Source organism: Orcinus orca, chromosome 10 (assembly GCF_937001465.1).
Source record: "Orcinus orca chromosome 10, mOrcOrc1.1, whole genome shotgun sequence".
NCBI lineage: Eukaryota > Metazoa > Chordata > Mammalia > Artiodactyla > Delphinidae > Orcinus > Orcinus orca.
Window position 1 is genome coordinate 37,871,626 of NC_064568.1, and position 24,688 is coordinate 37,896,313.

A 24,688-nucleotide genomic window follows, 5' to 3' on the forward strand; every position below is an offset into this window, starting at 1 on the left:
CATTGTCTTCACTTAACCTTGCCCAGAAGAGGTGCTTCTCATCTCTTTTGCAACGGAGAAACTGAGGCTTTGAAGAGTAGGCACCTGACCTGGTTACACCCCTGTTAAGATGTAGAGCTGGGATTTGAACCCCGGTTCTGTCAGACTTCCCTGACCTTTGCCCCGGCCATTTTGGGGAGTAATCTGGGCTGGTGGTTGAGCTCCCCCAGGATGCGCCTGGATATGCCCCACTGCAGGCTGAGCCACACGCCTAGGTAGGGCCTGTGCAGCCCCTTCCACCTCTGCCCACCTCTAAGTCTCCTTCTTAAAGCAAGCTCTAGTCTCAGGGAGGATCTGCTCACCAAGCCTGCCAGGATATCCTAGGTTGGGCCTGGCGTGTGACTCTCCCCAGCAGATAGACTTCTTTCCCTTTCTCTTGCTTCCTGGTTCAGAGTCCCCGGCACCAGCCTCTGTGCCTCCCACTCCAGCCTTGAGAAAGGGCAGCATTCTGTCTTGTGGGGTCATGAGGCCGGGTGAGGTAACCCCAGCCATCGCTCATCAACGAAGGCAGACCATGTGCCCCATTCCACCCTCCCCAGGTGCCCGGAGCAGTACCCAAGCTGACTCAGGTTCCAGTGAGGATGAGGCAGCCAGTGAGGCCCGCAGCACCACCAGTGAATGTCCCAGCCTTCTTAGCACCGCAGCAGAGGAAAGCTTTGGTGAGAGTGGGTGGGAATATGGCAGGGACTCAGTGGGGCTCCGTGGGCTAGGGCAAGAAGCGGGGATGACGAGCTGGCCTTGCAGGGGGGGATGCCGTGGATGAGCAGGGTCAGCAGGAAGACCTTGAGGAGAAGTTGAAGGAATATGTGGACTGCCTCACAGACAAGAGGTACCCCTGATTTCCAACCAATCCCTTCCCGTGTCCCTGCTTAGCCCATGCCAAATGTGACCCAGGTAGGATTGGCCCACAAAACCCCTTTCTTCCTCCCCCAGTGCCAAGACCCGGCAGGGTGCTCTTGAGAGCCTGCGTCTGGCCCTAGCAGCGCACCTACTCCCCGACTTCTTGCTGGAGCGCCGCCTCACACTGGCTGATGCCTTGGAAAAGTGCCTCAAGAAAGGTTGGGCCTGGGGGCGCACCTGGGGGGCCTGAACTGGCTGGGTACTGGCCCTTGCTGCATTGACTGACTGGAAGGCATCCCTGCAGGGAAGGGCGAGGAACAGGCCCTTGCCGCTGCTGTGCTAGGCCTGCTGTGCATTCAGCTGGGTCCTGGACCCAAGGGTGAGGAGTTATTCCACAGCCTGCAGCCCCTGCTGGTCTCTGTGCTCAGTGACAGCACAGCTAGCCCTGCTGCCCGGCTCCACGTGAGTGTTCCTTGCCCTGTGATACCCTTCCTTCACCTAATCCCTAAGCAGAGACACGGGTTCCACCTGCCTCTAGGCTCCCCTGCTCCAAGGGTGAGCCCCGTGGCTGGGAACCCAGGCTCACCCTCTGACCACGGCCTGGCTTTGCCCTCCTCCCAGCAGTGTGCTTCTGCTCTTGGCCTGGGCTGCTACGTGGCTGCCACCGATGTACAGGTAAGTGGCCTTCAGGCACAGGCAGTAGAGCACATAGGCCCTAGCTCTGCCCCTGAGCCACTCCCCTGCCTCCTTGTGCCCCTAGGACCTGGTCTCCTGCCTCACCTGCTTGGAAGGCATTTTCAGCCGGTCCTGTGGTGTGGGTGGCTCCACAGCCCCAGTGGTCCCTGTCAGCCTTCAGGGCTTGCTCTGTGCTGCCCTGCAGGCCTGGGCCTTGCTACTCACCATCTGCCCCAGCGCCCATATCAGCCGCATCCTGGACAGGTAGGGGTGACTGCCCACTGGGAGTGGGAGGGGAAGGGTGAAAGGCCCCCAGCCCACACACATGGCTCAGCCTGCCCCTTCCCCAGGCAGCTGCCCCGGCTGCCCCAGCTCTTGTCCAGTGAAAGTGTGAACCTGCGGATGGCTGCCGGCGAGACCATCGCATTGCTCTTTGAGCTCACCCGGGACCTTGAGGTGTGAGAGATGGCGGGGGGTGGGGGGGCGCAGGGGAGGGTGCCTGCTGATACCACCTGCCCGTCTCAGGCTGGGTGCAGGGGATGCCACAGAAAACAAGGTAGCCTTAGGTCATTATGGAGGGGAAGTAGCCCCAACACAGAGGCCAAGTGCTCTGATGGGGCCCCTTAGCGGAGGTGTCCAGCGCAGGCAGGGGCCAAGAAGGGATGCAGGAGAGGGTCAGGCAGAGAAGAAAATGACTTTCTTGGTGAAAGGAAGGGTTTGGGTGACCCCACTGCGTTAAAAGCCAACAGAGCTCAGGCTTCTGCTCCTACGTCCTCCCACTGCAGGAGGACTTTGTTTACAAGGACATGGAGGCCCTCTGCAGCGCGCTGCGCACTCTGGCCACTGACAGCAACAAGTATCGGGCCAAGGCTGACCGCCGGCGCCAACGCTCTACCTTCCGGGCCGTGCTGCACTCTGTTGAGGTACGTGTGAGAAGGGATGCGTCCTAGTGAGGGTGCACCCCTAGGCATAGCCGCCAAGCCCAGTCACAGCCCCTCTACCCTGCAGGGCGGCGAGTGTGAGGAGGAGACAGTCCGCTTCGGGCTCGAGGTGCTCTATGTGGACAGCTGGGCTCGGCGCCGGGTCTATGCTGCCTTCAAGGACGCTCTGGGTTCCGGCATGCACCACCACCTCCAGGTGGGGAAGCGGACGGGGAAGGGGGTACCCCGCTTGGCTGTTTCAGACTGGCCTGAGCTCACTGCCTTCTTTGCCCCCAGAACAACGAGCTACTCCGTGACATCTTTAGTCTGGGCCCTGTGCTGGTGCTGGATGCCACTGCCCTGAAGGCCTGCAAAATCTCACGTTTTGAGAAGGTTTGCCCCTTTGTCTTCTCTCCATTCCTGTGGCCTGGAGCTCTGCAGGGGCTGGAGGAGAAGCCCTGGGCTGCCTCCTCCCAGCTCACTAGACCCTCACTCTTTGTCCCACCCCAGCACCTGTACAACGCTGCTGCCTTCAAAGCCAGGACCAAGGCGCGCAGCCGCGTGCGGGACAAGCGGGCAGACATCCTGTGAGGCAGGACCAGCCGAAGAGGAGACTGTCCACATCCTTGCCTGTATTTTTAACAGAAGACAGTGCAACACCTGGTCCCTGCCAGGCATTGTCGCTTTATTTTTTTAATGACAAAACCAAAAACAGACATGGGGGCGGGTGGCTGGAGGCCAGGCCACTTGGGACCTTCACGCTTTGCCCCTGTGCCGGCCCTGTGGCCACTTTCGGGGGGGAGGTGATAGTATCTGGACAACTGCCACTACAACGTGGGGCGGTGAGGCTACCTGGAGTGGATTTATATGCTGAGTTTTAAAGATTTTAGAGATAATTAAACAATGTGCAGTCTTCTGTGGCCCTGGCTTCTGGGTGTTTCTGCCTGCCCTCCCTATCCACCAACCCAGGCTTGGGCCCAGCTGGGCCTCCCTATCTCCATCTCACCTTTGCTCTCCAAAATAATCTCTCCCCAGGGGCCCTCCTCCCCCTACTCAGAGCCCAGCCTGTCTTTCGAGAGCAGAGGCTGGACCCCCACTGGGAGGCCCAGCAGAGTTTGGGTGACCAGGGTAGGCAGCTATTTTTAGACTCCTGAACCTGCTATCTGGAGGACACCAGAGGGTGCTGACAGGCCCCAAGAGGAGCCAGGAGGCTGGTGTCGCTTCCTCTGACCTTGGGCCACACCAAGTGGGGCTCTGGCACCAGAAGGCTTGGCTAGGCCTAGCTTGAGAAGGCAAGAAAGGCAGACAGCTGCGGGGTCAGATCAGGCTCTTATACGAAAACCTCACTAAGGAAGTAGTGTGGAGCAGTAGTGGGAGAGGGGCAAGCTACCAGCGGCCACTTTATTCCCCCCTGCACATACCCCCAGGCCCCAGGTCCAAGTGGCATCTCAACTGGGTGCTCGGGCCTCACTCGAGTTGAGCCTCCGCAGCTGGCTGAGGCTGGCGAGCCGGAGTTTGAGCAGCATTTCCTCCTGCGTTTGCAGTGTGTGTGCCAGAACGCGTAGGGATTCGCTCTGCAGCACTAAGACGGGGGGGGATTATCAGACCACATGCAACCCCACAACACCCGACCCTCCCAGCCCTTCACTGCCTCGGTCTCTCCATTCCACTGGCTTCCTGCGCCCTCCTCACCACTCAGGTAGACGGCCAGGACAGCCAACGCCAGGCAGGTGAGCACGAGCAGTGCAAGCAGCAGCAGGAAGCTGCCGCGGCTGTGCACGGGGCTGCAGCCGGTCTGGGTGCACATCGGTGGACGCAGGATGCCCAGCAGCTCATCCCATGGCTGCGCCTCCTCGGCCAGGTAGGGCCACAGTGAACCTGCAGGGCAAACGGGGGATCAGGAGGGCGGCAGGTGCGCCTGCTTTCCTCCCTTCTCCCAGTCCATGGGTCCCACCCCCCTGCACCCTTTCACCTCCACTGTGTAGATCGCTGATGGACTCCACCCGGTGTAGGCGAACCTCCTGCACATGATTAGGAGCCAGTGGTGCCCTGCTCCTTGTCGGTGCCACGGTGTCTGCAGGGGCAGCGTGGGGCTGATTCAGCCAGCAGGTCATGCCCTCCCTTCTAGATGGCGTCGAGCGGCAGCAGGGGCTCAGAAGAGGTAGCAGGGGCATTTGGCTCCTGATCCCCTAAAACCAACTCAGGAGTGACCCGTGATTTGGAAGCAAGACAATGTGAAAACTGCGTACACCTGTTTCACCCACAGTAGCAGAAGGTGCTGCTTGACTTACATTTGTTTCCTTCCAAGCACCTCAGGGACTTTCAGGCATTCCTCTCTGCTTGCTCGTTTCTAGAGAATTTATCAGCCTTGGAGAACTCAACCCACAGCCCATGAAGTTCATTCCTGCTTCTGCTATCAGTTTTCCCTGCAGACCCTGTGCCTGGGGCCTTCTCCCGGTCCCCAGCAGAAGCAGCCCTATTCTAGCCAGCTTTTTGCCTTTTGCTCCTGGCCTCAGCTCTGCCTCCTTTTACATACTAAGTGTGATTCTGCTGTGAACCCTGCTGTTCTCACTCAACATCATGAGCGGAGACCCGTCTTTGTTAGCAAACTGTTCCACTTGCCTTTGAGGTCTCCCCTCAGGTATCTCTTCGAGGCTGCCTGGGCATTTAGGTTGTTTCCAATCCCCTTCCTAAATTAATAACCCCTGGAAAAGGACACGCGTCATTGAGTATAAAGGCTTTCCCCCAATTTCCCAATAGTTATTAAGGATGGATTCCCAGAAGCAGAATTACTGGGTCAAACAGCAGGGACTTTTTCTTTTAACCTATCATCACATTGTCCTCTGGAGTAGTTGTCCACAGCCTCCAAAAGAGTACAATATCGCCACCAACAGGCATCTCCATAGAAAAAAATTTATGTACATAAGTGTGCACATATATATTTGCTAAGTTGGGAGATGAGAAAAGGCCTTTCTTGACCAATTTTGTTGGGGGTCTTTGCTTGGGGAGCCTCACCAATATCTGTGTGGCTTCCTAGTTCACAGCCTCTGCCCATTTAGTCACTGGGGCTGTGTACCATTCTTGTGATTTTAATTACTTATTTTTGGACCCAGTGAAGTATTTATTTTGTGATTTCTAAAAATTATATTTTCTTCTGGTGGTGCTTTCCACCCCTCCCCTTAAAATCTTGGCCCCTTTGGGACTTCCCTGGTGGTCCAGTGGCTAAGACTCTGCACTTCCAATGCAGGGGGCCTGGGTTCGATCCCTGGTCAGGGAACTATATCCCGCATGCCGCAACTAAGACCCGATGCAGCCAAATTAAAAAAAAAAAAAAAATCTTGGCCCCTTAAGATCTCCAGATGCCTAGCTGGAAGCTAGATAACAAATTCAGGGGCATTGGCGGGATACCTCCTGGTAGACTCAAGGGTGATTGGGCTCTCTGGGTCTAACACTTTCAGAATAGTACCTTAACCTTCATGATTTGCTTGAAACTGACCTTTGACATGCTCAAAAATGTGTAAAACAAAAACCAGTGCTGTCTGTCGTTATGTCTGGGTGGTGGTGGATTGGGGTTCGCATTAAATTCTGTGCACTTGGCTGTGTTTTTCCCACACTTTTAAATTGATCTTGAGTTCTTTCTGTTCCAGGAAGAACACATAGTAAGTGCCATCCTTAAAACCTCAAAAGGGGACTTCCCTGGTGGCTCAGTGGTTAAGAATCCGCTTGCCAATGCAGGGGACACGAGTTCGAACCCTAGTCCGGGAAGATCCCACATGCCGTGGAGCAGCTAAGCCCATGCGCCACAACTACTGAGCCTGCGCTCTAAAGCCTGTGAGCCACAACTACTGAAGCCCGGGCGCTTACAGCCCATGCTCCGCAACAAGAGAAGCCACCGCAATGAGAAGCCCGTGCTCCGCAACGAAGAGTAGCCCCCACTCGCCGCAACTAGAGAAAGCCCACGCACAGCAACGAAGAGCCAACGCAGCCAAAAATAAATAAATAAATATTCAAAAAAAAAAAGCCCTCAAAAGGAAGCAAACACTCCCACACCCAGGGCCAGGCCCCTCCCATTCAGTATAAAATGTCAAAAATGTGATGGGGGGAGTTGACCAGTTGGGCCAAGCTGGAGCCTTGGTGCAGCTGGTCCTGCATCCTGGCCAGCACTGTACCTAAAGCTTACCAGGTCCCTGCTCTGGCGCCTCTGAGCCTCCATACATCTTGCATGCTGTGAGTCAATTAGGAAAGTGGCCACCAAAGTCTTTAACTAGAAGTCAGTCCGGCCAGGCCAAGAGACCCCAACCTTTAGCCAGTTGGGGCCACACAGGCCCACAATGGAGGCAAGAAACCTATCCAATCCCAGTCCCTGGGTCATGTGCCCAAATGCTTTGCAAAACCACTGCCTGCCCCCAGTCCCAGTGCCCTCCCTGAAGGAAGAGCTTAACTGGCCAGCCTGCCCAGCCCACACCCACTTGGGCACAGCCTGTAGTTGACCCTCCCCTGCCCCCAACCCCTCCCTGGTGTCCTTAGCAGGGGGTACAGGTATGAGGTGAGGAGGCATTCGGGGCATGGTAGGCCCTTCCTTCACACATAGGGGGCCAGTACTTTTACTTGACCTAGGACACGGTGACTGATGACTACTCAAGTGAGGTCAGTAGGAAAGGGGCCAGGTTTCTCCATGGTCCACAGGGTCACAGCATTGGGGCCTTACCCTCCCTCACAGTCATTTCCTACCTTCTTGGGCCTCCTCCGGCATGGTGGGTGTTGGGCAGGCAGGGGGTCGATGAGAGTGCCTAGTACCAGGACCAGATAGACGCAGCAGTGGCTCCTCTGAGAGCCTGGGGAAGGCCTGGCTGCCTCCCAACCTGGGCTGAAAATAGGCGTGAGCTCAGCACACTGGGCTATATTTAGAGGGGGCACCTCCCAGCCATGGGAAGGAGCAGAGTGACCCACATGGACCAGCCTAGACGATCTACCTGGTGATGGAGCCCAGGCAACAGCACACCTCCAGTAGTGCGGTACCCTGGGAACCCTGCTACTCATGTCTGCAGGGCCTTGGTGTCTTCATCCAGACAAGCCTCCTCAGGCTCACCTCCAGTGATGTCCCACATGGCAAGCCCATGCAAGGGAGCCCTGTGCATCTCCACCCCTCCACCCCCTGAAGACTCCTACCCACAGCGGGTTCATCTAGCAAATGTGGGACAAGCACCCACCACTGATCTGCTGGCATCACGAATTAGGAGTGATGGACAACTGGAGCCCAGTGCCCTGAGGGCTCTGAGAGTCCCCAAAGGGGACAGAGACACCCCCAATACCTGCAGGTACCCATGCTGGTCAGTGAAGGAACATAGGTTGAAGGTTGATACTTCTATTACTAAGTTTACAACTTTGGGTAAAGGAATGCTCCCTTTCAGACCTCAGTTTTCTCATCTGTAAAGCAGGAATAACAATGGTTCCTACCTGGCACAGTGCACATGAGAATGAAAATATAAGCACGTGTCTGAAGCACTTAGGCCAATGCAAAGTTTTGATCCTCCTTCCTCTCTCCATAAGGGAGTACAGGTCACACAAGTTCATGTGAGGATGCATGGCACCACCTGCCCTTAGAGAGGGAGTGGTCCAGCTTAGGACCCACCCTCTGCTGTTGAACCCCTGTGCCCCTCCTTCCCAAATGGGCCAAAGCAAGACATTAGGCTCTACTTAAACATCTGAAATCCATCACTCTGCTGTATCCTTCTTGATATTCCTCAAACTCAAGCTTGTTCCCACCTCAGGGCCTTTGCACTGGCTGTTCCCACCTGGAATGTTCTTCACTAGATGTTCCCATGGCTGACTCCTTTTCATTTAGCTCAAATGTCACCCCCTCGGTGAGGCCTTCTGCTCACATTCTTTTCTACATCACCCAATTTTATTTTTTTCATAGCATTTAGCCCAGAAATTATATCATCCGGAATATACAGTTGACCCTTGAATAACTATAGGGGTTAGGGATCCCAACCCTCTGTGCAATGGAAAATCCACATACAACTTTACAGTTCACCCACCCTCTGTAACCATGGTTCCGTATCTGCAGATTCAACAAACCAGGGATCCAGTAGTACTATTTATTAAAAAAAATCACATGTAAGTGGATCCTGTACAGCTCAAGCTGGTGGTGTTCAAGGGTTAAGTGTACTATGCATGTCAGTATCCCCAAAGGCCCTACAGAATCCACTCAGTCACATGGAAACCACCTTTAATCCTCACCACAGCATCCTTAAAATAAATAGGTTTTGAGACTTCCAGGAGGTGTCCAAGGCCACACAGCAAGAACTAGTGAGACAGGGTGGGACCTGGCACCCTTTGGTGCAGTGCTTACACCTGGACAAACATCTCCTGAGCAAAAGAATACAAAGAAACCATAAGGGACTAAAAATAACTATGCACCTGCAAATGGGGCAAATTATGAACAATATACAAAAAGACCAAAAACCCAACTGCCACTTCTGAACTGCTGGGAGCAAAAGGAGTGCACTACTCACGATTCCTGCCCACGACACCACCAAGAGGGTGGGCAGACCACCTAAGCCACCCCTACCGCCTGAACCATGGATCTGACCCTACCCTCACCCCATTTAAAGGACCAACTCACCCCCCAGCCCCGCTTCAGGGAGCAAGCAAGGCAACCTGTTCTTTTTGCTCCCGTGTGCTGCAGCATGAGTCCCAATAAAGCCTTGCCTGAATTTCTCGTCTGGCCTCATCAATTTCTGTTCACTGAAGAGTCCCAAGAATCTGGGTCGGTAACGTACGTGGTGGCAACTCCACCGGACACCCATGAGGCCGTTTGCCCCCTCCCTGGGAGAGAATCCAGGCACCTCTGGAACCAACAAACGCACTTTCTCCGTAGGTGACAAGCTGCCGCCTGAACCTCTTGTTTCAGCATAACCACGTTTGGTAAGTCTGCCTTCCTGGCCCCTGAGAGTCTCAGTACCACCATGCAGGCAACGCTTTCCCCTCCCCTTTGTCCTTTTTCCCTCATGGTTTTCCCTTTCCCTCTCCTGATAGCTCTCTACTTCCCCTTTCTCTGTCCTCTTGTTCCAACAGAGTGGACATCGGGCAGCTACAGCACCACTCCTCTCAGCTTGTGAGACCATGCTCCCTCTGGCCAACAACGACTCACCTTGATGGATGACAAACAGAGGTGGGAGAGGCTCGCCTCAAGCAGTGCAGGTCTTGGTCCAGCAGGCTCTCCCGGACAGGAGATTTCTGAGAGTGATAGAGGTTCAACCCTCATATCCTATAGTTTTTGCAAGTACAATCATCACAATATCCTCACCTTTATTTTCCTGCCGCCAAGAGAAATCCCATCAGGAAAGGGCCAAGGCAGATTTCTATGAAAACCTGTGGGTGCAAATCCTACCTGTGGGTTAGAGTCCTACGTATGATGTATAAATTGTACGCATGCATAGAGGTCCCACCTGTGGATCACAATCCCACAGAGACGTACAAATGGTTGTTTCCCAGGATTAATCACCCCAGTGGGCAGTGGACAGGGTGCTCCCTCCTTCACTGGCCCTTTCTGAAAGCGCGCAGACTGGGGCCTAAATGGACACCTGCTGGGGACCGGTTGAAACGGCAATCTCTCTCTCTCTGTCTTTTCCATCCCTCCTCCCTTTACCACTCCCTTGATTCTTACATCTACACTCCGGTTCCTTTCATCCTGGGGACTCCTCCTTTGTGTCACGAACTCTGGGGAGGAAATTCTGTGACCCCCTTGGTGGTTATGCAAGGCCTCAGCTCCATCTGGCCCCTGGGAGCTCCAGTTTTAGCCCCAAATTTATATGTAAACATGAAAAACACCCAGGGAATCCTAAAAGACTATCCTCGGGGTTGCATTCTTAACAACTGGGGACGATTTAAATGAGGCGGTTTAAAAAAGAATAAGCTGATTTTCTCTTTCAACACAGAAGGACCCCAATATGCCTTGGGTGACCCGGCAAAGTGGCCACAGAATGAATCCCTTAACTTTAACACCATTTTACAACTGGACCTGTTCTTTAAACAGTCCCCAAAATGGGGGAAGTCCCACAAGCACAGGCCATTATAAAACTCTGTCAAGACTCTGGTCTGAGGGATTCCTGTCGTATGTGTTTAGCCTCTATTTCTGTGTCTCTCCAAGAAGGTTTAGATCCAGACCCCTCTTTCAACCACCACTAGCCATCAGCACACTGAGCCACCTTTTCCGTCTCCCGTTTCTGCCCCTTCACCATCTTCAGCCCCGCACCCCCACCTTACCCCATCAAATCAGAAACCACAAAATCAGAGCCCCGGGGCTTTCCCCAGTGGGGCTCCAATCACGCTCAAAGGTAGCCCCCACTTTTGCCCCACCAGGCTTTTACCACCTCTGGGAAGAAACTGATGAGAATGGAGAATTACTAAGTGCAGCATGTCCCCTTCTCACTGCGGGACCTAGAAATCTGTAAGGAGCGATTTGGCAGGTTCTCAGAGAACCCTGAAAAGCTTAGGGACAAATTTATCAGGCTGGGATTAACACTCTCCCTGACCTGGTAGGATATCATAGTTATTCTGGCCCACTGCTGTACCCTGAACGACATGGAGTGTATACTGAAAAGGACAAAAAACACACAGATGGCCTACTGACCACCAATCCACACCACCAAATTTATCAAGTGAGTGGTAACACAATGCAAGATCATGAGCCACACTGGGACTATGAGGATCATGTAGGCCAGGCTATGATGAAACATGTTACTTGTGTATCAGAAGGAATGAAAAGGTATATGGTGAAACCTGTAAATCATGAAGTCCAAGAAGTTACACAAAAACAAGATGAAAACCCAACACTCTTCCTGAGCTGGAAGACAGAGTCCTTCAGGAAGTAAACCAGTGCAGACCCTGAGTTTGCAGAAGGGAAATCATTATTTACCATGCATTATACCACCCACTCTGCTCCTGATAGCAGGAGAAAATTGCAAAGGCTTGAGGCTGGATCCCAAACAAAAGACACAAAATAGCCAAAGCAATCCTGAGAAAGAAAAATGGGAGCTGGAGGAATCAGACTCCCAAACTTCAGTTTATGCTACAAAGCTAGAGTAATCAAAACAGGATGGTACGGCACAAAAACAAAAATATAGATCAATGAAACAGTACAGAAACCCCAGAAATAAACCCACCAAAATACGGTTACTTAAACTACGACAAGGAGGCTAGAATACAAAATGGAAAAAGACAGTCTCTTCAAGGACAGTGGTAGAAAGCTACACGTAAAAGAATGCAACTACAACATTCTCTAACACCAAACATAAAAATGAAATCAAAATGAATTAAAGACATAAGTGTAAGTTCAAATACTCTAAAACACTTAAAGGAAAATATAAGCACAACACTGTTAGACATAAAAAGCAAAAATAGTTTTTGGATCCACGTCTTCAGAAATGAAAGTAAAAACAAACAAAAATGGGACATAATTCAACTTCAACGGTTCAGCACAGAAGAAACCATAAACAAAACAACAAAACCGTCAAAATGCTGGAAAATATCAACATGTCCAAATGAAGCAACCCACAAGGGATTCACCTCCAAAATACAGAAACAGCTCAGGAAGCTCTATATGTAAACAACAAAACAAAAAATAAGCTGAAGAATTAACTAGACAATTCTCCAAAGAAAATATAGATGGCAAAAAACACATGAAAAAATGCTCAACATCACCAATTATAAGAGAAATACAAATCGAAATTACGAGGTAAGACCTCAACCAGTAAGAAAGGCCATCAGTAAAAAGTCTCAAAACACTAAGTGCTGGACACGGCGTGGAGACAACGCAACCCGGCTTCACCACTGGAGGGAATATAAATTAGTACAACAACTGGGGAGAACAGTTTGGAGTTTCCTGCAAGAAGGAAAAAGAAAGCTACCATCTGACCCCCAATTCCACTTCTGAGCAAACACCCAAGAAAACCATAGTTCGAAAACCTACCCGCACCCCAACGTGCATGGCAGCACTATATACGACAACCCAGACACCAAAGCAAGCAAAATGTCCACCGACAGATGACTGGATACAGAAGATGCGGTACATATCTACGATGGAATACTACTCAGCCTTAAAAAAGAAGGAAATACTGCCATGTGCAGCAACACAGAAGGACCTCGAGATTCTCTACGTGAAGTAAATCAGATGGACGTCGATAAATATCATGGGATATGACTTACATATGGAATCTCAAAATTGATACAAATCAACTGATTCACAAAACAGCGACAGACTCAGAGACTTAGAAAACAAACTTATGCTTAGCAAACGGGAAAGATGGGGGAGAGGGATACATTAGGAGGTTGGCATTAACATGTATACATGAACATAAATACAATACCTACTCCACAAGGACCTACTCTACAATACAGGGGACTCTGTTCAACACTTTGTCACAGCCTATATAAGAAAAGGATCCTAAAAACCAGAGACATATGCATATGTACGACTAAATCACAACGCTGTACACCTGCAAGGGGCACAACATGGTCCCTCAAGTTGCTTGAAAATGAAAGAAAAATGCAGTTAAAGAAAAAGAAGGAGAGAAAATAAAGGACGTGTACTCGATTTTCCACAGGCTCGGGGACCTGGGCTGCTGTCACGTCCCTGGAGGCTCAGCGGGCTGGCTCTCCAGGCTGCCTGTCGTGGGGCTGAGGGGACTGGGGAGGATGTGCCAGCAAATGAGCCCCGCCGGGGACCTGCAGTGTCTGGTCCACTCGAAATGGGACCACAATCTCCAGATGCAGGCAGGCCCTCCTATAGCTCAACCAAGCCTAGTGCACCCAAAGGAGGGTGGATCCTCTGGGCTGCAAGAGCTTTGAAACGTCACCTGGTCTCCACATCTCCTGGTGTTGGGGTTCCCACCTCCAGCCTCCTGCCTTTGTGTTGTACCAACTAGAGGACCCTCAGCACCGTCCCTCAGTGTGGCACTTTCACAAGGGTTGCGACGCGTCGGGGGGTGAGGGGAACAGGCAGAAAGGAAGGAGACAAAAGCCCTTGAGTGTTGGTTCTGGCACGTGCCCCTCCAAGGTACAACCCAGGAACACCACTTTCTTTCGCTAAGGCTCTGGTTGCCAGAGGGACCAGAGATGGGCACGGAGAAGCCCGCCGCCTTGTGGATGATTCCTGTAACAACAACTTGGCAACAGGTGCTTCTGGGCACTAGGATTCACAAAGGGCTGCAGGGCTTTAAAAACATAACACCTGCGCTCAAGAAATGTCCTAGGATAGGTAATTGAAAAGAATTCAAAACAGGCCGGATTTGTCAGAAGACAATTTCAAGAGGTACACTGCACTCACACTGTTGGAAAAGAAGGAGAAAACAAAACCAAGAAACCATGAAAAGACGCTAAGATCACAAACTACTTCAGAACTGCAAATCAAAACAGCAACGAGGTATCATCTGACACCAGTCAGGATGACCATCATGTAAACGTCTCCCTACAATAAATTCCGGAGAGGGCATGGAGAAAGCAAACCCTCCTCCACTGCTGGGGGGAATGCAACTGGTACAGCCACTGGGGAGTACAGTTGGGAGGAGGCTCCTTCAATAACAAAACATAGAGCTACCATCTGATCCCCCAATCCCACTTCTGGGCAAACACCCAGACAAAACCATAGTTCGAAAACCTACCCGCACCCCAACGTGCATGGCAGCACTATATACGACAACCCAGACACCAAAGCAAGCAAAATGTCCACCGACAGATGACTGGATACAGAAGATGCCATACATATCTACGATGGAATACTACTCAGCCTTAAAAAAGAAGGAAATACTGCCATGTGCAGCAACACAGAAGGACCTCGAGATGCTCTACGTGAAGTAAATCAGATGGACGTCGATAAATATCATGGGATATGACTTACATATGGAATCTCAAAATTGATACAAATCAACTGATTCACAAAACAGCGACAGACTCAGAGACTTAGAAAACAAACTTATGCTTAGCAAACGGGAAAGATGGGGGAGAGGGATACATTAGGAGGTTGGCATTAACATGTATACATGAACATAAATACAATACCTACTCCACAAGGACCTACTCTACAACACAGGGGACTCTGTTCAACACTTTGTCACAGCCTATATAAGAAAAGGATCCTAAAAAGCAGAGACATATGCATATGTACGACTAAATCACAACGCTGTACACCTGCAAGGGGCACAACATGGTCCCTCAAGTTGCTTGAAAATGAAAGAAAAATGCAGTTAAAGAAAAAGAAGGAGAGAAAATAAAGGACGTGTACTCGATTTTCCACAGGCTCGGGGACCTGGGCTGCTGTCACGTCCCTGGAGGCTCAGCGGGCTGGCTCTCCAGGCTGCCTGTCGTGGGGCTGAGGGGACTGGGGAGCATGTGCCAGCAAATGAGCCCCCCCGGGGACCTGCAGTGTCTGGTCCACTCGAAATGGGACCACAATCTCCAGATGCAGGCAGGCCCTCCTATAGCTCAACCAAGCCTAGTGCACCCAAAGGAGGGTGGATCCTCTGGGCTGCAAGAGCTTTGAAACGTCACCTGGTCTCCACATCTCCTGGTGTTGGGGTTCCCACCTCCAGCCTCCTGCCTTTGTGTTGTACCAACTAGAGGACCCTCAGCACCGTCCCTCAGTGTGGCACTTTCACAAGGGTTGCGACTCGACTGGGGGTGCGGGTAACAGGCAGAAAGGAAGGAGACAAAAGCCCTTGAGTGTTGGTTCTGGCACGTGCCCCTCCACGTTACAACCTAGGAACACCACTTTCTTTCGCTAAGGCTCTGGTTGCCAGAGGGACCAGAGATGGGCACGAAGAAGCCCGCCGCCTTGTGGATGATTCCTGTAACAACAACTTGGCAACAGGTGCTTCTGGGCACTAGGATTCACAAAGGGCTGCAGGGCTTTAAAAACATAACACCTGCGCTCAAGAAATGTCCTAGGATAGGTAATTGAAAAGAATTCAAAACAGGCCGGATTTGTCAGAAGACAATTTCAAGAGGTACACTGCACTCACACTGTTGGAAAAGAAGGAGAAAACAAAACCAAAAAAACATGAAAAGATGCTGAAGATCACCAATTACTTCAGAACTGCAAATCAAAACAGCAACGAGGTATCATCTGACGTCAGTCAGGATGGCCATCATGTAAACGTCTCCCTACAATAAATTCCGGAGAGGGCATGGAGAAAGCAAACCCTCCTCCACTGCTGGGGGGAATGCAACTGGTACAGCCACTGGGGAGTACAGTTGGGAGGAGGCTCCTTCAATAACAAAACATAGAGCTACCATCTGATCCCCCAATCCCACTTCTGGGCAAACACCCAGACAAAACCATAGTTCGAAAACCTACCCGCACCCCAACGTGCATGGCAGCACTATATACGACAACCCAGACACCAAAGCAAGCAAAATGTCCACCGACAGATGACTGGATACAGAAGATTCCATACATATCTACGATGGAATACTACTCAGCCTTAAAAAAGAAGGAAATACTGCCATGTGCAGCAACACAGAAGGACCTCGAGATGCTCTACGTGAAGTAAATCAGATGGACGTCGATAAATATCATGGGATATGACTTACATATGGAATCTCAAAATTGATACAAATCAACTGATTCACAAAACAGCGACAGACTCAGAGACTTAGAAAACAAACTTATGCTTAGCAAACGGGAAAGATGGGGGAGAGGGATACATTAGGAGGTTGGCATTAACATGTATACATGAACATAAATACAATACCTACTCCACAAGGACCTACTCTACAACACAGGGGACTCTGTTCAACACTTTGTCACAGCCTATATAAGAAAAGGATCCTAAAAAGCAGAGACATATGCATATGTACGACTAAATCACAACGCTGTACACCTGCAAGGGGCACAACATGGTCCCTCAAGTTGCTTGAAAATGAAAGAAAAATGCAGTTAAAGAAAAAGAAGGAGAGAAAATAAAGGACGTGTACTCGATTTTCCACAGGCTCGGGGACCTGGGCTGCTGTCACGTCCCTGGAGGCTCAGCGGGCTGGCTCTCCAGGCTGCCTGTCGTGGGGCTGAGGGGACTGGGGAGCATGTGCCAGCAAATGAGCCCCCCCGCGGACCTGCAGTGTCTGGTCCACTCGAAATGGGACCACAATCTCCAGATCCAGGCAGGCCCTCCTATAGCTCAACCAAGCCTAGTGCACCCAAAGGAGGGTGGATCCTCTGGGCTGCAAGAGCTTTGAAACGTCACCTGGTCTCCACATCTCCTGGTGTTGGGGTTCCCACCTCCAGCCTCCTGCCTTTGTGTTGTACCAACTAGAGGACCCTCAGCACCGTCCCTCAGTGTGGCACTTTCACAAGGGTTGCGACGCGTCGGGGGGTGAGGGGAACAGGCAGAAAGGAAGGAGACAAAAGCCCTTGAGTGTTGGTTCTGGCACGTGCCCCTCCAAGGTACAACCCAGGAACACCACTTTCTTTCGCTAAGGCTCTGGTTGCCAGAGGGACCAGATTGGGCACGGAGAAGCCCGCCGCCTTGTGGATGATTCTTGTAACAACAACTTGGCAACAGGTGCTTCTGGGCACTAGGATTCACAAAGGGCTGCAGGGCTTTAAAAACATAACACCTGCGCTCAAGAAATGTCCTAGAATAGGTAATTGAAAAGAATTCAAAACAGGCCGGATTTGTCAGAAGACAATTTCAAGAGGTACACTGCACTCACACTGTTGGAAAACAAGGAGAAAACAAAACCAAGAAACCATGAAAAGACGCTAAGATCACAAACTACTTCAGAACTGCAAATCAAAGCAGCAACGAGGTATCATCTGACACCAGTCAGGATGACCATCATGTAAACGTCTCCCTACAATAAATTCCGGAGAGGGCATGGAGAAAGCAAACCCTCCTCCACTGCTGGGGGGAATGCAACTGGTACAGCCACTGGGGAGTACAGTTGGGAGGAGGCTCCTTCAATAACAAAACATAGAGCTACCATCTGATCCCCCAATCCCACTTCTGGGCAAACACCCAGACAAAACCATAGTTCGAAAACCTACCCGCACCCCAACGTGCATGGCAGCACTATATACGACAACCCAGACACCAAAGCAAGCAAAATGTCCACCGACAGATGACTGGATACAGAAGATGCCATACATATCTACGATGGAATACTACTCAGCCTTAAAAAAGAAGGAAATACTGCCATGTGCAGCAACACAGAAGGACCTCGAGATGCTCTACGTGAAGTAAATCAGATGGACGTCGATAAATATCATGGGATATGACTTACATATGGAATCTCAAAATTGATACAAATCAACTGATTCACAAAACAGCGACAGACTCAGAGACTTAGAAAACAAACTTATGCTTAGCAAACGGGAAAGATGGGGGAGAGGGATACATTAGGAGGTTGGCATTAACATGTATACATGAACATAAATACAATACCTACTCCACAAGGACCTACTCTGCAACACAGGGGACTCTGTTCAACACTTTGTCACAGCCTATATAAGAAAAGGATCCTAAAAAGCAGAGACATATGCATATGTACGACTAAATCACAACGCTGTACACCTGCAAGGGGCACAACATGGTCCCTCAAGTTGCTTGAAAATGAAAGAAAAATGCAGTTAAAGAAAAAGAAGGAGAGAAAATAAAGGACGTGTACTCGATTTTCCACAGGCTCGGGGACCTGGGCTGCTGTCACGTCCCTGGAGGCTCAGCGGGCTGGCTCTCCAGGCTGCCTGTCGTGGGGCTGAGGGGACTGGGGAGCATGTGCCAGCAAATGAGCCCCCCCGCGGACCTGCAGTGTCTGGTCCTCTCGAAATGGGACCACAATCTCCAGATCCAGGCAGGCCCTCCTATAGCTCAACCAAGCCTAGTGCACCCAAAGGAGGGTGGATCCTCTGGGCTGCAAGAGCTTTGAAACGTCACCTGGTCTCCACATCTCCTGGTGTTGGGGTTCCCACCTCCAGCCTCCTGCCTTTGTGTTGTACCAACTAGAGGACCCTCAGCACCGTCCCTCAGTGTGGCACTTTCACAAGGGTTGCGACGCGTCGGGGGGTGAGGGGAACAGGCAGAAAGGAAGGAGACAAAAGCCCTTGAGTGTTGGTTCTGGCACGTGCCCCTCCAAGGTACAACCCAGGAACACCACTTTCTTTCGCTAAGGCTCTGGTTGCCAGAGGGACCAGAGATGGGCACGGAGAAGCCCGCCGCCTTGTGGATGATTCCTGTAACAACAACTTGGCAACAGGTGCTTCTGGGCACTAGGATTCACAAAGGGCTGCAGGGCTTTAAAAACATAACACCTGCGCTCAAGAAATGTCCTAGGATAGGTAATTGAAAAGAATTCAAAACAGGCCGGATTTGTCAGAAGACAATTTCAAGAGGTACACTGCACTCACACTGTTGGAAAAGAAGGAGAAAACAAAACCAAGAAACCATGAAAAGACGCTAAGATCACAAACTACTTCAGAACTGCAAATCAAAACAGCAACGAGGTATCATCTGACACCAGTCAGGATGACCATCATGTAAACGTCTCCCTACAATAAATTCCGGAGAGGGCATGGAGAAAGCAAACCCTCCTCCACTGCTGGGGGGAATGCAACTGGTACAGCCACTGGGGAGTACAGTTGGGAGGAGGCTCCTTCAATAACAAAACATAGAGCTACCATCTGATCCCCCAATCCCACTTCTGGGCAAACACCCAGACAAAACCATAGTTCGAAAACCTACCCGCACCCCAACGTGCATGGCAGCACTATATACGACAACCCAGACACCAAAGCAAGCAAAATGTCCACCGACAGATGACTGGATACAGAAGATGCCATACATATCTACGATGGAATACTACTCAGCCTTAAAAAAGAAGGAAATACTGCCATGTGCAGCAACACAGATGGACCTCGAGATGCTCTACGTGAAGTAAATCAGATGGACGTCGATAAATATCATGGGATATGACTTACATATGGAATCTCAAAATTGATACAAATCAACTGATTCACAAAACAGCGACAGACTCAGAGACTTAGAAAACAAACTTATGCTTAGCAAACGGGAAAGATGGGGGAGAGGGATACATTAGGAGGTTGGCATTAACATGTATACATGAACATAAATACAATACCTACTCCACAAGGACCTACTCTACAACACAGGGGACTCTGTTCAACACTTTGTCACAGCCTATATAAGAAAAGGATCCTAAAAAGCAGAGACATATGCATATGTACGACTAAATCACAACGCTGTACACCTGCAAGGGGCACAACATGGTCCCTCAAGTTGCTTGAAAATGAAAGAAAAATGCAGTTAAAGAAAAAGAAGGAGAGAAAATAAAGGACGTGTACTCGATTTTCCACAGGCTCGGGGACCTGGGCTGCTGTCACGTCCCTGGAGGCTCAGCGGGCTGGCTCTCCAGGCTGCCTGTCGTGGGGCTGAGGGGACTGGGGAGCATGTGCCAGCAAATGAGCCCCCCCGGGGACCTGCAGTGTCTGGTCCACTCGAAATGGGACCACAATCTCCAGATGCAGGCAGGCCCTCCTATAGCTCAACCAAGCCTAGTGCACCCAAAGGAGGGTGGATCCTCTGGGCTGCAAGAGCTTTGAAACGTCACCTGGTCTCCACATCTCCTGGTGTTGGGGTTCCCACCTCCAGCCTCCTGCCTTTGTGTTGTACCAACTAGAGGACCCTCAGCACCGTCCCTCAGTGTGGCACTTTCACAAGGGTTGCGACTCGACTGGGGGTGCGGGTAACAGGCAGAAAGGAAGGAGACAAAAGCCCTTGAGTGTTGGTTCTGGCACGTGCCCCTCCACGTTACAACCTAGGAACACCACTTTCTTTCGCTAAGGCTCTGGTTGCCAGAGGGACCAGAGATGGGCACGAAGAAGCCCGCCGCCTTGTGGATGATTCCTGTAACAACAACTTGGCAACAGGTGCTTCTGGGCACTAGGATTCACAAAGGGCTGCAGGGCTTTAAAAACATAACACCTGCGCTCAAGAAATGTCCTACGATAGGTAATTGAAAAGAATTCAAAACAGGCCGGATTTGTCAGAAGACAATTTCAAGAGGTACACTGCACTCACACTGTTGGAAAACAAGGAGAAAACAAAACCAAAAAAACATGAAAAGATGCTGAAGATCACCAATTCCTTCAGAACTGCAAATCAAAACAGCAACGAGGTATCATCTGACACCAGTCAGGATGACCATCATGTAAACGTCTCCCTACAATAAATTCCGGAGAGGGCATGGAGAAAGCAAACCCTCCTCCACTGCTGGGGGGAATGCAACTGGTACAGCCACTGGGGAGTACAGTTGGGAGGAGGCTCCTTCAATAACAAAACATAGAGCTACCATCTGATCCCCCAATCCCACTTCTGGGCAAACACCCAGACAAAACCATAGTTCGAAAACCTACCCGCACCCCAACGTGCATGGCAGCACTATATACGACAACCCAGACACCAAAGCAAGCAAAATGTCCACCGACAGATGACTGGATACAGAAGATGCGGTACATATCTACGATGGAATACTACTCAGCCTTAAAAAAGAAGGAAATACTGCCATGTGCAGCAACACAGAAGGACCTCGAGATGCTCTACGTGAAGTAAATCAGATGGACGTCGATAAATATCATGGGATATGACTTACATATGGAATCTCAAAATTGATACAAATCAACTGATTCACAAAACAGCGACAGACTCAGAGACTTAGAAAACAAACTTATGCTTAGCAAACGGGAAAGATGGGGGAGAGGGATACATTAGGAGGTTGGCATAAACATGTATACATGAACATAAATACAATACCTACTCCACAAGGACCTACTCTACAACACAGGGGACTCTGTTCAACACTTTGTCACAGCCTATATAAGAAAAGGATCCTAAAAAGCAGAGACATATGCATATGTACGACTAAATCACAACGCTGTACACCTGCAAGGGGCACAACATGGTCCCTCAAGTTGCTTGAAAATGAAAGAAAAATGCAGTTAAAGAAAAAGAAGGAGAGAAAATAAAGGACGTGTACTCGATTTTCCACAGGCTCGGGGACCTGGGCTGCTGTCACGTCCCTGGAGGCTCAGCGGGCTGGCTCTCCAGGCTGCCTGTCGTGGGGCTGAGGGGACTGGGGAGCATGTGCCAGCAAATGAGCCCCCCCGGGGACCTGCAGTGTCTGGTCCACTCGAAATGGGACCACAATCTCCAGATGCAGGCAGGCCCTCCTATAGCTCAACCAAGCCTAGTGCACCCAAAGGAGGGTGGATCCTCTGGGCTGCAAGAGCTTTGAAACGTCACCTGGTCTCCACATCTCCTGGTGTTGGGGTTCCCTCCTCCAGCCTCCTGCCTTTGTGTTGTACCAACTAGAGGACCCTCAGCACCGTCCCTCAGTGTGGCACTTTCACAAGGGTTGCGACTCGACTGGGGGTGCGGGTAACAGGCAGAAAGGAAGGAGACAAAAGCCCTTGAGTGTTGGTTCTGGCACGTGCCCCTCCACGTTACAACCTAGGAACACCACTTTCTTTCGCTAAGGCTCTGGTTGCCAGAGGGACCAGAGATGGGCACGAAGAAGCCCGCCGCCTTGTGGATGATTCCTGTAACAACAACTTGGCAACAGGTGCTTCTGGGCACTAGGATTCACAAAGGGCTGCAGGGCTTTAAAAACATAACACCTGCGCTCAAGAAATGTCCTAGGATAGGTAATTGAAAAGAATTCAAAACAGACCGGATTTGTCAGAAGACAGTTTCAAGAGGTACACTGCACTCACACTGTTGGAAAACAAGGAGAAAACAAAACCAAAAAAACATGAAAAGATGCTGAAGATCACCAATTACTTCAGAACTGCAAATCAAAACAGCAACGAGGTATCATCTGACGTCAGTCAGGATGGCCATCATGTAAACGTCTCCCTACAATAAATTCCGGAGAGGGCATGGAGAAAGCAAACCCTCCTCCACTGCTGGGGGGAATGCAACTGGTACAGCCACTGGGGAGTACAGTTGGGAGGAGGCTCCTTCAATAACAAAACATAGAGCTACCATCTGATCCCCCAATCCCACTTCTGGGCAAACACCCAGACAAAACCATAGTTCGAAAACCTACCCGCACCCCAACGTGCATGGCAGCACTATATACGACAACCCAGACACCAAAGCAAGCAAAATGTCCACCGACAGATGACTGGATACAGAAGATGCGGTACATATCTACGATGGAATACTACTCAGCCTTAAAAAAGAAGGAAATACTGCCATGTGCAGCAACACAGAAGGACCTCGAGATGCTCTACGTGAAGTAAATCAGATGGACGTCGATAAATATCATGGGATATGACTTACATATGGAATCTCAAAATTGATACAAATCAACTGATTCACAAAACAGCGACAGACTCAGAGACTTAGAAAACAAACTTATGCTTAGCAAACGGGAAAGATGGGGGAGAGGGATACATTAGGAGGTTGGCATTAACATGTATACATGAACATAAATACAATACCTACTCCACAAGGACCTACTCTACAACACAGGGGACTCTGTTCAACACTTTGTCACAGCCTATATAAGAAAAGGATCCTAAAAAGCAGAGACATATGCATATGTACGACTAAATCACAACGCTGTACACCTGCAAGGGGCACAACATGGTCCCTCAAGTTGCTTGAAAATGAAAGAAAAATGCAGTTAAAGAAAAAGAAGGAGAGAAAATAAAGGACGTGTACTCGATTTTCCACAGGCTCGGGGACCTGGGCTGCTGTCACGTCCCTGGAGGCTCAGCGGGCTGGCTCTCCAGGCTGCCTGTCGTGGGGCTGAGGGGACTGGGGAGCATGTGCCAGCAAATGAGCCCCCCCGGGGACCTGCAGTGTCTGGTCCACTCGAAATGGGACCACAATCTCCAGATCCAGGCAGGCCCTCCTATAGCTCAACCAAGCCTAGTGCACCCAAAGGAGGGTGGATCCTCTGGGCTGCAAGAGCTTTGAAACGTCACCTGGTCTCCACATCTCCTGGTGTTGGGGTTCCCACCTCCAGCCTCCTGCCTTTGTGTTGTACCAACTAGAGGACCCTCAGCACCGTCCCTCAGTGTGGCACTTTCACAAGGGTTGCGACTCGACTGGGGGTGCGGGTAACAGGCAGAAAGGAAGGAGACAAAAGCCCTTGAGTGTTGGTTCTGGCACGTGCCCCTCCACGTTACAACCTAGGAACACCACTTTCTTTCGCTAAGGCTCTGGTTGCCAGAGGGACCAGAGATGGGCACGAAGAAGCCCGCCGCCTTGTGGATGATTCCTGTAACAACAACTTGGCAACAGGTGCTTCTGGGCACTAGGATTCACAAAGGGCTGCAGGGCTTTAAAAACATAACACCTGCGCTCAAGAAATGTCCTAGGATAGGTAATTGAAAAGAATTCAAAACAGGCCGGATTTGTCAGAAGACAATTTCAAGAGGTACACTGCACTCACACTGTTGGAAAACAAGGAGAAAACAAAACCAAAAAAACATGAAAAGATGCTGAAGATCACCAATTACTTCAGAACTGCAAATCAAAACAGCAACGAGGTATCATCTGACGTCAGTCAGGATGGCCATCATGTAAACGTCTCCCTACAATAAATTCCGGAGAGGGCATGGAGAAAGCAAACCCTCCTCCACTGCTGGGGGGAATGCAACTGGTACAGCCACTGGGGAGTACAGTTGGGAGGAGGCTCCTTCAATAACAAAACATAGAGCTACCATCTGATCCCCCAATCCCACTTCTGGGCAAACACCCAGACAAAACCATAGTTCGAAAACCTACCCGCACCCCAACGTGCATGGCAGCACTATATACGACAACCCAGACACCAAAGCAAGCAAAATGTCCACCGACAGATGACTGGATACAGAAGATGCCGTACATATCTACGATGGAATACTACTCAGCCTTAAAAAAGAAGGAAATACTGCCATGTGCAGCAACACAGAAGGACCTCGAGATGCTCTACGTGAAGTAAATCAGATGGACGTCGATAAATATCATGGGATATGACTTACATATGGAATCTCAAAATTGATACAAATCAACTGATTCACAAAACAGCGACAGACTCAGAGACTTAGAAAACAAACTTATGCTTAGCAAACGGGAAAGATGGGGGAGAGGGATACATTAGGAGGTTGGCATTAACATGTATACATGAACATAAATACAATACCTACTCCA

The 24,688-nt window shown here is 50.5% G+C and overlaps 2 protein-coding genes and 1 non-coding gene across 7 annotated transcripts in view; 2 read left to right on the forward strand and 1 right to left on the reverse strand.

Moving 5' to 3' along the window:
* Positions 1-3,394, forward strand: part of IFRD2 (interferon related developmental regulator 2) — a 32,403-nt gene extending 29,009 nt beyond the window's left edge. For 2 of the 5 annotated variants that reach the window (XM_049715600.1, XM_049715599.1), the window contains exons 2-11: positions 579-698; positions 784-868; positions 973-1,097; positions 1,184-1,554; positions 1,640-1,818; positions 1,905-2,010; positions 2,340-2,477; positions 2,563-2,691; positions 2,772-2,867; positions 2,985-3,394. In XM_049715600.1, coding sequence (XP_049571557.1) covers positions 579-698; positions 784-868; positions 973-1,097; positions 1,184-1,554; positions 1,640-1,818; positions 1,905-2,010; positions 2,340-2,477; positions 2,563-2,691; positions 2,772-2,867; positions 2,985-3,065 — 1,430 coding nt within the window. In that variant the 3' untranslated portion in view covers positions 3,066-3,394. The remainder of the gene's footprint in view (positions 1-578; positions 699-783; positions 869-972; positions 1,098-1,183; positions 1,555-1,639; positions 1,819-1,904; positions 2,011-2,339; positions 2,478-2,562; positions 2,692-2,771; positions 2,868-2,984) is intronic. The other 3 variants (XM_049715601.1, XM_049715602.1, XM_049715603.1) reach the window with 3 other exon arrangements.
* Positions 3,395-3,539: 145 nt separating this feature from the next.
* Positions 3,540-10,778, reverse strand: LSMEM2 (leucine rich single-pass membrane protein 2). The gene is made up of 3 exons (XM_033424438.2): positions 4,447-10,778; positions 4,167-4,352; positions 3,540-4,056 (listed from the first exon to the last, which is right to left on the reverse strand). Exons 1-3 carry the CDS (start codon positions 4,646-4,648, stop codon positions 3,923-3,925), a joined length of 522 nt encoding a protein of 173 aa, XP_033280329.1. The 5' UTR covers positions 4,649-10,778; the 3' UTR covers positions 3,540-3,922.
* TRNAG-UCC (transfer RNA glycine (anticodon UCC)) lies at positions 5,679-5,751 on the forward strand. The gene has a single exon. It is a non-coding gene; the product is annotated as a tRNA-Gly (tRNA).
* Positions 10,779-24,688: the final 13,910 nt, after the last annotated feature.

Coding starts and splice junctions, on each gene's coding strand:
- LSMEM2 (XM_033424438.2), bottom strand. CDS start 4,648: ATGCCCCTGCTACCTCTTCTGAGCCCCTGCTGCCGCTCGACGCCATCT. Junction 4,353..4,446: donor CAGCGATCTACACAGTGGAG/GTGAAAGGGTGC, acceptor TTTGCCCTGCAG/GTTCACTGTGGCCCTACCTG. Junction 4,057..4,166: donor CCTGGCCGTCTACCTGAGTG/GTGAGGAGGGCG, acceptor CCCCCGTCTTAG/TGCTGCAGAGCGAATCCCTA.